The 12,212-nt window shown below is 43.2% G+C and overlaps 1 protein-coding gene across 1 annotated transcript in view; it reads left to right on the top strand.

Annotated features, from left to right (window-relative positions):
- NOL6 (nucleolar protein 6) overlaps positions 1-12,212 on the top strand; it is a 191,311-nt gene that overhangs the window by 110,339 nt on the left and 68,760 nt on the right. Inside the window, 2 exon segments of the mRNA XM_030191898.1 lie at positions 4,508-4,660; positions 11,203-11,300. Coding sequence (XP_030047758.1) covers positions 4,508-4,660; positions 11,203-11,300 — 251 coding nt within the window.

Here is a 12,212-nt window from a genome sequence, read left to right on the forward strand (position 1 = left end):
CAGGGTAAAGAGATACAATTGGTGTTACAAATATATTAAGAGTAACAATGCTAACGGTCGATCTAATCAAGCAATTGTGGGAAGAAGGCAGTTATAGTAAGGGAGGAGTGGTGAAGTGTTGTGTTTAGTTATGGATTCTCATGGCAATATTTATTTTATTTATTTTTTATTTGTTACATTTGTACCCCGCGCTTTCCCATTGATGGCAGGCTCAATGCGGCGGGCAATGGAGGGTTAAGTGACTTGCCCAGAGTCACAAGGAGCTGCCTGTGCCTGAAGTGGGAATCGAACTCAGTTCCTCAGTTCTCCAGGACCAAAGTCCACCACCCTAACCACTAGGCCACTCCTCCACTGTTGCTACTATTTGAGATTCTACATGGAATGTTGTTGCTATTCCACTAGCAACATTCCATGTAGAAGTCGGCCCTTGCAGATCACCAATGTGGCCGCGCAGGCTTCTGCTTCTGTGAGCCTGACGTCCTGCACCACGTACGTGCAGGACGTCAGACTCACAGAAACAGAAGCCTGCGCAGCCTTCTACATGGAATGTTGCTAGTAGAATAGCTGAAACCACTAATATCTCCAATACCACGAATCTTTGGAAACTGCTATCTCGCTCTTCACTAGTCCAAAGATAAGAACTAAGCGTATGCACACAGCAATTATACAAATACCTCTATGAATATGTGTTAATATATGTGCAGGTTTCACGTGTTTTCTATATTTATTGGGAACCCTCGGACGATACCACTTAATGGCAATTTCATTGGTTTTTTGCCTAGTGGCTAGGTCTCTCTTCATAGGGCAATCCCTTTTATTAAACCATAAATAATTGCAGTTGCAAACACTTTCCACTAGTGCCCAAAGTATACGTGCTCAAAATATAATAATTCAAAAAGAAAAAATAGAAAAAAACTTATCTTGAACATTACTACATGTCTCTCTGTTGAAGTCCACTTTGGCTTCCCCTAAATTACGCGTAATTTAGGGGAAGCCAAAGTGGACTTCAACAGAGAGACATGCAGTAATGTTCAAGATAAGTTTTTTCTATTTTTTCTTTTTGAATTATTATATTTTGAGCACGTATACTTTTGGGCACTAGTGGAAAGTGTTTGCAACTGCAATTATTTATGGTTTAATAAAAGGGATTGCCCTATGAAGAGAGACCTAGCCACTAGGCAAAAAACCAATGAAATTGCCATTAAGTGGTATCGTCCGAGGGTTCCCAATAAATATAGAAAACACGTGAAACCTGCACATATATTAACACATATTCATAGAGGTATTTGTATAATTGCTGTGTGCATACGCTTAGTTCTTATCTTTGGACTAGTGAAGAGCTAGTAGAATAGCAACATTCCATGTAGAATCTCCAATAGTATCTATTTTATTTTTGTTACATTTGTACCCCGTGCTTTCCCACTCATGGCAGGCTCAATGCGGCTTACCTGGGGCAATGGAGGGTTAAGTGACTTGCCCAGAGTCACAAGGAGCTGCCTGTGCCTGAAGTGGGAATCAAACTCAGTTCCTCAGGATCAAAGTCCACCACCCTAACCACTAGGCCACTCCTCCACTGTTGCTACTATTTGAGATTCTACATGGAATGTTGCTATTCCACTAGCAACATTCCATGTAGAAGTCAGCCCTTGCAGATCACCAATGTGGCCGCGCAGGCTTCTGCTTCTGTGAGTCTGACGTCCTGCACGTGTGCAGGATGTCAGACTCACAGAAGCAGAAGCCTGCGCAGCCTTCTACATGGAATGTTGCTGGGAATCGAACTCACTTCCTCAGTTCCCCAGGACCAAAGTCCACCACCCTAACCACTAGGCCACTCCTCCTTGTATGTTTGTGTCATTTGGGAATTAATGGCAAGATCCAAGATTAATGAAAAAATGAGGAGATATAAGGAAATACATTTTTTAAGGCAATATTATACTTAAGAATAAAAGGTTGGCAAGTACTTTTTTGTATCATTCATTGTTGCATCTTTAGTCATATGGAATTATTTTGATAATGGAGTTTTTTGCAAGAAACAATTTTGTTAAAATAATAAAAAGCAATTTTTTTGTAGTTAAAACGTGGAGGTATGAAAAATGATCTGAATTCTTCAACAAAGTCTCAGGCTTGAAACAGCCGTGCGCAGTAAGAGGCCCCAAGACCACATTGGCTATTGTTCTGCTGTCATTCCCTCCCTATTTAAAAAGGGTACTTATGTAATTATAAACATTGCTACACAATTTATTTGTTGTTCTCTCTTCCCTTTTGCACTGTTTGTTTTGTCTTGCAGATAACATTTAATTTGAGCAAGTGCAAAGGGATGCAAGGGGGAAAGAGGAACCCAGACTATAGTTACGAGATGCAAGGTTCCACATTAGGAGTCATCGATCGTGAAAGGGGACTAGTTGTCTTTGTTGATGATACATGGAAACGCTTTGCTTAGTGTGCGGTAGCAGCTAAGAAATCAAATAGAATGTTAGGTGTTATTAGGAAAGGAATGGAAAACAAAAATGAGGACCTTATAATGCTTTTGTATTGCTCCATGGTGCAACTGCACCTTGAATATTGTGTTCAATTCTGGTCGCCGCATCTCAAAAAGCTATAGTGGAATTAGAAAAGGCACAATGAAGGGCGAGAAAAATAATAAAAGGGATGGGGCGACTTCCCTATGAGGAAAGGCTAAAGCGGCTAAGGCTCTTAAGAGAGGACTGAGGGGAGATATGATAGAGGTCTATAAAATGAGCGGAGTGGAATGGGTAGATGTGAATCGCTTTCTTACTCTTTCCAAAAATACTAGGACTAGGGGACACGCGATGAAGCTACAAAGTAGTAAATTTTAAAATGAATTGGAGAAAATATTTCTTCACTCAACTACAGACTGCCCAGAACATAGCGGCGAGATTGATCTTTGGAAAATCTAAATTTGAAACTGCAAGGCCCCTTCGTGAAAATCTACACTGGCTTCCCATCAAAGAACGTATTGCCTTTAAAGTCTGTACCTTTATTCACAGGATTATTTATGGAAATGTCCCCGAATACATGTTAGATCCAGTAGATTTACCACCCAGAAACAGAACCAGTTCCTCCCGATCCTACGTTAATTTACACTATCCAGACTGCAGTGGCCTTAAATACAAATCTACCTAAGCCTCCAACTTCTCCTTCATAGGCACACAACTATGGAATGCTGTACCCAAATCAGTTAAATCAACTCAGAACTATCTAAATTTTAGAAAATTACTGAAGACCATTCTGTTTAAGAACGCTTACCCTCCAGACTCAACCTAATCTCACTTCTTCCGAGTTTCTGCAATTTTCATGGACCCTATTACCTTGTTATTATTGGTTATTTTTGTTTGTATGTATGTTACATACATACCTGTTATTACATTGTTTAGTCATGATTTTCTGAACTGTAACCTACCCTACGGTTTTGTGTAAGCCACATTGAACCTACAACTAGTGGGAAAATGTGGGGTATAAATGTATTAAATAATTAAACTCTGGAATTCTTTGCCAGAGAATGTAGCAAAAGCAGTTAGCTTAGTGGGGTTTAAAAAAAGGGTTGGATAGCTTCCTAAAAGAAAAGTCCATAAGTCATTATTAAGATGAACTTGGGAAAAATCCACTGCTTATTTCTAGGATAGGCAGCATAAAATGTCTTGTACTGTTTTGGGATCTTGCTACGTACTTGTAACCTGGATTGGTCACTGTTGGAAACAGGATGCTGGGCTTGATGGACCTTCGGTCTGTCCCAGTATTTATTTTATTTATTTATTTATTTTATTGCATTTGTATCCCACATTTTCCCACCTATTTGCGGGCTCAGTGTGGCTTACAATACATTATGAAAAATGGAAATACAATTTGTTACAATTCAGGTTATGGATTACCTTGTGAGGGTAAGCAAGATAAGGTCAAAATCGTAAGGACTAAATTAATTGAAAAGAAGAATGAGACATTGGAAGGAGAGAACGGGATGTTGAGGGGTGCTGTGTGAAGCCTATGGTATACATTTTTCTGAGAGTAAATGTGTGGGTGTGGTGAGATTAGGGGTTTGAATTCATAAGTGGATGTATTGATGTATTGCTGAGCAGTACGTGTGAGCTTTATGTGTTTTGGTTCTTTCCATAAATTTTATCAAAAAGATGTGTCTTCAATGCCTTACGGAAATTGGTTTGTTCATGTATCGTTTTCAGGTTCTTTGGCAGTTTGTTCCAGAACTGCGTGCTCATGTAAGAAAAGGTTGATGCGTGCAGCGTCTTGTATTTCAGGCCATGACAATGCTTTTGTTTTTATAATAAGAAACTGTGATGTTATCTGCTGTTTGATGTTTTGTTCTTATTATGATAGTGTAATATACTAAATGTAGACTTCTGCTCATGGGATGCATCATGTATATCTGTGCTCCCATTTTGCATTAGTGGTCTGAGCCTTGTGTGCTGCTGCCTGTGAATGCTGCTATAGACAGAGTTCTTGTTTTGTTCTAACGTTCCTCTCCGTCTTCCAGCCTTCAGCAGCAGCATCCTGCCTTCAGCGGCACCTCTCGCTTGGCCAAGCGCTGGATTAGCGCCCAGATGCTGAGTGATGGTATCTCGGATGAATGCGTGGATCTGCTTGTGGCTTATCTTTTTCTGCATCCAGCTCCATTCACGCCACCAAGGTAAGAGCAAAAAAAAAAAAACCTTGCACCCCATCGCCGTGCATGCCAAGTATTGTTCTACGGTAAAGTGTAGAAGCTGATCAGAGAATGACATGGAAATTAGCTCTTAACATCCTGTTCTGTCAGCCACAGAAGAGTACTATGGGACTTGAATATATGTGAGGGGAATGTGACAAAGTCCATTGCTTAGTTTATGGGTAAGGATAAGAGACTGACTGAGTGAAGCGTTGCAATGGAGGATTTACATAAACTATTTATTATTAGCATTTGTATAGCGCTACCAGACGCACGCAGCGCTGAACAACTGACAGAGACAGTCCCTGCTCAAAAGAGCTTACAATCTAAAAAGACAGACAAGACAATTAAGGGCGAGGAAAGTACTGGGTGAGAAGGAACAAGGATAGGGGAATTGCGTAGTTAGGAGCCAAAAGCAGTGGTGAAAAGGTGGGTTTTCAGCATAGATTTGAAAACAGGTAGAGATGGAGCTTAGACGTACAGGCTGAGGAAGTCTATTCCAGGCATAAGGTGCCGCAAGGGAAAAGGAACGAAGTCTGGAGTTAGCAGTGGAGGAGAAGGGGGAACGACAAGAGAGATTTGTCCAGTGAGCGGAGTTCACGGGGAGGAATGTAGGGAGAGATGAGAGTGGAGAGGTAATGGGGGGGGCTGCAGAATGGATGCATTTAAAGGTCAGTACGAGAAGTTTGAACTGTACGCGGAAGCGGACAGGGAGCCAGTGAAGTGACTTGAGGAGTGGGCTAGTGTGGGTATAACGATTTTGGCGGAAAATAAGTTGTGCAGCAGAATTTTGGACAGACTGAAGAGGAGAGAGATGGCTGAGAGGAAGACCAGTGAGAAGTAAATTGCAATAATTCAAGCGAGAGGTGACAAGGGTGTGGATAAGGGTTCTGGTAGCGTATTCAGAAAGGAAGGGGCGAATTTTGCTAATGTTTTAGATAAAGAAACGACAGGTTTTAGCGATCTGTTGAATATGGGCAGAGAAGAAGAGAGAGGAATCAAAGATGACTCCAAGGTTACGAGCCGAGGAGACAGGGAGGATGTGAGAGCCATTAACAGAGATAGAGAATGGGGGGGAAGAGGGGAGGTGGGTTTAGGGGGAGTGGAGGAGTGGCCTAGTGGTTAGGGTGGTGGACTCTGGTCCTGAGGAACTGAGTTTGATTCCCACTTCAGGCACAGGCAGCTCCTTGTGACTCTGGGCAAGTCACTTAACCCTCCATTGCCCCATGTAAGCCGCATTGAGCCTGCCATGAGTGGGAAAGCGTGGGGTACAAATGTAACCAAAATAAAATAGATACTATTGGAGATTCTACATGGAATGTTGCTACTATTGGAGATTCTACGTGGAATGTTGCTATTCCACTAGCAACATTCCATGTAGAAGGCTGCGCAGGCTTCTGTTTCTGTGAGTCTGACGTCCTGCACGTACGTGCAGGACGTCAGACTCACAGAAGCAGAAGCCTGCACGGCCACATTGGTGATCTGCAAGGGCCGACTTCTACATGGAATGTTGCTAGTGGAATAGCAACATTCCATGTAGAATCTCAAATAGTAGCAACAGTGGAGGAGTGGCCTAGTGGTTAGGGTGGTGGACTTTGGTCCTGGGGAACTGAGTTCGATTCCCACTTCAGGCACAGGCAGCTCCTTGTGACTCTGGGTAAGTCACTTAACCCTCCATTGCCCCATGTAAGCCGCATTGAGCCTGCCATGAGTGGGAAAGCGCGGGGTACAAATGTAACAAAAAAAAAATGAGAAGTTCAGTTTTAGTCATGTTTAGCTTCAAACTAGGATGTAGAGTTTGTGATTTGCATGTTAGGTCTGCTTTAACACCCATTTTATGTGTCAACATTTTTATTGATGACATCTCAAAAACATAAATACTTTACATCTTTTGATATACAAACTCGGTATTAAAGTTTCAGCGTGCTTGTCTGACATTGCTGTCTGGATGTCTCAACGCCACCTGAAATTAAATATGACCAAAACCGAGCTTCTCATTTTCCCCCCCAAACCCACCTCCCCGCTCCCCCCGTTTTCTATATCTGTTGATGGCTCTCTCATTCTCCCTGTCTCCTCAGCTTGAAACCTTGGGGTCATCTTTGACTCTTCTCTCTCCTTCTCTGCTCATATCCAGCAGATTGCCAAGACCTGTCGTTTCTTTCTTTACAACATCCGTAAAATCCGCCCCTTTCTTTCCGAGCACTCTTACCAAAACCCTCATCCACACCCTTGTCACCTCTCGTTTAGACTACTGCAATCTGCTTCTTGCTGGCCTCCCACTTAGTCACCTCTCCCCTCTCCAGTCGGTTCAAAACTCTGCTGCCCGTCTTGTCTTCCGCCAGGGTCGCTTTACTCATACTACCCCTCTCCTCAAGTCCCTTCACTGGCTCCCTATCCGTTTTCACATCCTGTTCAAACTTCTTCTACTAACCTATAAATGTACTCACTCTGCTCCCCCCCAGTATCTCTCCACACTCGTCCTTCCCTACACCCCTTCCCGTGCACTCCGCTCCATGGATAAATCCTTCTTATCTGTTCCCTTCTCCACTACTGCCAACTCCAGACTTCGCGCCTTCTGTCTCGCTGCACCCTACGCCTGGAATAAACTTCCTGAGCCCCTACGTCTTGCCCCATCCTTGGCCACCTTTAAATCTAGACTGAAAGCCCACCTCTTTAACATTGCTTTTGACTCGTAACCACTTGTAACCACTCGCCTCCACCTACCCTCCTCTCCTCCTCCCTGTACACATTAATTGATTTGATTTGCTTACTTTATTTTTTGTCTATTAGATTGTAAGCTCTTTGAGCAGGGACTGTCTTTCTTCTATGTTTGTGCAGCGCTGCGTATGCCTTGTAGCGCTATAGAAATGCTAAATAGTAGTAGTAGTATTAAAACAAGGAACAGTGAAAACTATTTGCTTCATTTAGTCATCAACCTTTTGTTGTTTTATCCCCTCTCCCCCCTTTCCCTTTTCCCCTTCCTCCCCTTCCCACCTTAGTTCATTCTCCCCCCCCCCCTCCCACCCTCTAGGACCCAATCCATCTCTCTCTAGTAGATGGCCGTTACACTCGGTCACATCTTAAATCTAGCAAGTGAGGTTCAGTAGCATACTACGGCCTCATGGGCTCAACTTATGTATATACCAATTCCAAATTCGCATAAACTAAAATATTAATTAAAATTGAATGACTGATGATGGTTATAGTGAGTCATTGGGCTGTGTCTCAGTGTGAAAAGAGTCACTGTGAGGTCAAGTGGATAACAAAATACAGCTTTATGTTTGTTAATCACTTTGGTCCAGAGACTGTGGTAAAAGCAATTAGCTTAGCAGGATTTAAAAAAGGTTTGGATAATTTCCTAAAAGAAAAGTCCATAAACCATTATTAAGATGGGAAAATCCACTGATCCACTGTTTATTTGTGGGATAAGCGGCATAAAATCTGTTTTACTGTTCTGGGATCTTGCCAGGTACTTGTGACCTGGATTGGCCACTGCTAGAAACACGGTACTGGGCTAGATGGACCTTCAGTCTGTCCCAGTAGGGCAATGCTTGTGTTCTTTTGGGAGGCAATATCAGTCTGTGGGTTAAAAAGAACTACAAAAAACAGTTTTTTGTGGTCTTGCTTCTCCATTTTTGTTCCCCCCATAAATATTTTAAATCTTTTTTTTATTAACTGGTATTCGCATAAAAAGATACATTTATGTACTTCAACCATAGCACATCACAATGTATTACAACATGTTAACTTCTGATAACTATTACCAACAAAATGATATCTGGGTATTTCTTTTGGACAACCTTATGCTACCCCCTCCCACCCCTCCCTCCCTCCTCTACTCCTCAAATTAGTGGCATTCTAGGCATATCAGGACATATCAAGCATCGCACATATTCAACAATTAAGAAGTCTGCTCCTGGCTGCTGGTTGAAGAGTGTCCCAGAAACGGCTCCAGATGTTTGTCAATTGTCTACCCGCTTCTGTTTCAAAGTCTTGTACTCAGTGTCAGCCCACCATTGGCCCAATGGAGGGTACAAATGATAGAGATGTTGAAATTAGAGAGACGTGGAGTACAAGACTCTCTCCAGTTTGTCAGTAGTACTCTTTTCCCCTGCAGCATAGATCTCTGCAAAAAAAACCCTCAAGCCCGGCACGCGGAGACTCACGTCTTTAAAATCTTCAAATAAAAGCAATGATTGTAAAGGCACTGTACAATTCCAGTACATCTCAATGGCTCCCACCACCGCTCTCCAGAAACTGTGCACCTGCGGGCATAACCAAAACATATGGCTCAGAGTAGCTGGATCTTGTCCACATTTCAGGCATGCCCCGGAGGCTCCAAACCTTGTCCTAAACGCTCGATTAGGCACCACATAGAGTCTCAGAGCAAACTTATATTGCAGCTCCCAGTCACGAGGAAAAGTGACACTTCTCATTGTGCTAGTCAAAAACCCTGTGAACAGAGTCTCCATGACTTCCTCCTTTAGGTCTGCCATCCACTTCTGTGCATAACTTCTATAATTTGTATCCTCCGTCGTGTCTAGGAGGTTGCGGTGAAAAGAATCTCAGCGGCACCACACTCTGGGCCCCCAGAGTCAGCGCCGAACTTATTATCTCCTGCACATCTTCACATAAGTTCATCCAGCCCAGTGAGTGAACATAATGTCTCACTTGATAATATGCAAGGGAGTCCGCCCTTGGTAGCCCAAACTCCCGCTACAGCTCTGGCAATTTCTTAAGTTGACCTTCCTCATCTAGCAGCTGGTATAGGTATTGAATCCCTTGGGAATGCCATTCAGAAAAGGTCCTTGAAGAGGTCCCCACTGGAAAGTCCAGGTTATGTTTTAGTGGCAGAAAGGGCGTTGCATTATAACATCCTCATTTTTGTTTTCCATTCCTTTCCTAATAAAACCTAACATTCTATTTGCTTTCTTAGTCACAGCAGCACACTGAGCAGAAGGTTTCAACGTATCATCAACGACGACACCTAGATCTCTTTCTTGGTCCGTGACTCCTAACATGGAACCTTGCATGACATAGCTATAATTCGGGTTCCTCTTTCCCACATGTGTCACTGTGGGAAAGAGGAACCCGAATTATAGCTATGTCATGCAAAGTTCCATGTTAGGAGTCAAGGACCAAGAAAGAGATCTAGGTGTCGTCGTTGATGATACGTTGAAACCTTCTGCTCAGTGTGCTGCTGTGACTAAGAAAGCGAATAGAATAGCCAGTTCCTAATCCACAGAAGGATATTTCTTTCTGTCCCATGACTTTTTAATTTTCTCCCCAACTCTTTTCCAGCCTCCCTTTTCCCTGAACTTCTACCCTATCCAGAAATTCATTTCTTTCAACAGTGTATTAATCAGCTTTTCTGTGGGCAAGATGGGGATATGGAGCCACAGGTCTGGGAGATGTCATCCTCACATTGCCTGTTCCTGAAGGACCCTCATTTTCCTAAACTTTGCCCTACTGGGAGATGTGTTTCTTTCAAAAAAGAGTGTTAATTAGTATCCTCCAGAAACCTGCCTTGATTGTATAGTTACTCTTAAACGATACCATCATTCTTACTTCCAGTTGCAATCAGGAGAATACAAGTCGAGGTAGGATGGTACAGGTGGACAAGACCAGAAGTTGGGGCAAGCATTGCAAATTGTTTCTGACAGGTTATTGTACTCTGATAGGCAGCTGAAAGATAAAAATGGACATTCCATTATGTAGCTTCCCACTATTCCAGAACCTGTGGGCTAGTTGTGTCTATCAACCAGCAGGTGGAGATAGAGAACTGCAAACTGAGCTGACGCATATCTTTCTTGGCATTCAATCCAGGTCTTCAGTATTTTCTGCCTCCAGCAGGAGGATGGAGACACATTTTTCAGCCTCGGGTTCTGAGTGCTTTGCTCCTGATCCAGTTGCTCTTCTGGTCCACAGTTTAGCTTTGCGGGTGGCTTGAGTCTGCAAAGTCATATCTGGAGGTTTTCAGATCCCTGTCTGTGATGCCTCCCTTCACCTCTCCTCTGTTTCCTGTGGAGCTCTCCTTTTCCAGTACAACAACAACAAAAAAAGGAAACAGGTTTACTGGAGAGCATGGGACAGAGCATCGGTCCTGTTTCTTTCTCGTCTGGGGTAAGACTAATGGAGACTGTGAGCTTAGGGTGAGCAGCTGACAGCGGTAAAAACACTTGGAGGGCTGCAAGTTCTAGTTGGTGCAGGGGAGAGATGACCTGTCACACTAAAAATTAGAGACCATATGGTTTCCAAACGAATAACCCGAAAAGTGGGTTCCATTAATTGATGATGTAAAGATCGCAGCATCCTTGATGGGACATAGGGAGTCAACAAATGGGACAAATACTGAGGGAAGTCCGAGCGGTAAACCTTGTGTACTAGCATGAGGATTGTAAATGTTGTTCTGTGATTAATAGACAGCCAGTGTTCTGCGCGATGCTAAGGAGTTACATGGTCGAATTTTTTAGAATTTATAATGGCTTCCTGAAAGGTGGCTATAATTGTATTTTCATATTTTCCAGTTCTCCTCAGGTCGGCTTACTGCGCTTTCTTCAGTTAATGGCCACGTTTGACTGGAAGAACAATCCGCTAATTGTTAACTTGAATGGTGATATAAAAGGTGAGTTGTGTTCAAGGAAAATATTGACTTAAAAAAAATGTTACTGCAGCTTAGTGTGAGTAGAAATGTTTCTCTTTTGTTGTCACTGTCTGCCCTGTTGAAGCCTTGAGAAAACCGATTCAGATGGTCAAGAAATGAGGAGTGGCCTAGTGGTTAGAGTGGTGGACTTTGGTCCTGGGGAAACTGGGTTCGATTCCCACTGCAGGCACAGGCAGCTCCTTGTGACTCTGGGCAAGTCACTTAACCCTCCATTGCCCCAGGTACAAATAAGTACCTGTATATAATATGTAAGCCGCATTGAACCTGCTATGAGTGGGAAAGCGTGGGGTACAAATGTAAGAAAAAAAAATAGTAGCAACATTCCATGTAGAAGCCTGTCCTCGTGCATCCGCGCAGGCTTCTGCTTCTGTGAGTCTGACGTCCTGCACATACGTGCAGGACGTCAGACTCACAGAAACAGAAGCCTGCGCGGGTTGCTGATGTGCAAAGGCTACATGGAATGTTGCTAGTGGAATAGCAACATTAACATTCCATGTAGAATCTCAAATAGTAGCAACAGAATCTCAACATTCCATCTAGAATGGCCTGGTGGTTAGAGTGGTGGACTTTGGTCCTGGGGAACTGGGTTCAATTCCCACTGCAGGCACAGGCAGCTCCTTGTGACTCTGGGCAAGTCACTTAACCCTCCATCGCCCCAGGTACAAATAAGTACCTGTATATAATGTAAGCCGCATTGAACCTGCTATGAGTGGGGAAAGCGTGGGGTACAAATGTAAGAAAAAAAAATAGTAGCAACATTCCATGTAGAAGCCTGTCCTCGTGCATCTGCGCAGGCTTCTGCTTCTGTGAGTCTGACATCCTGCACGTATGTGCAGGACGTCAGACTCACAGAAACAGAAGCCTGCGCGGGTT

The sequence above is a fragment of the Microcaecilia unicolor genome, chromosome 2, assembly GCF_901765095.1.
Source record: "Microcaecilia unicolor chromosome 2, aMicUni1.1, whole genome shotgun sequence".
Lineage (NCBI taxonomy): Eukaryota > Metazoa > Chordata > Amphibia > Gymnophiona > Siphonopidae > Microcaecilia > Microcaecilia unicolor.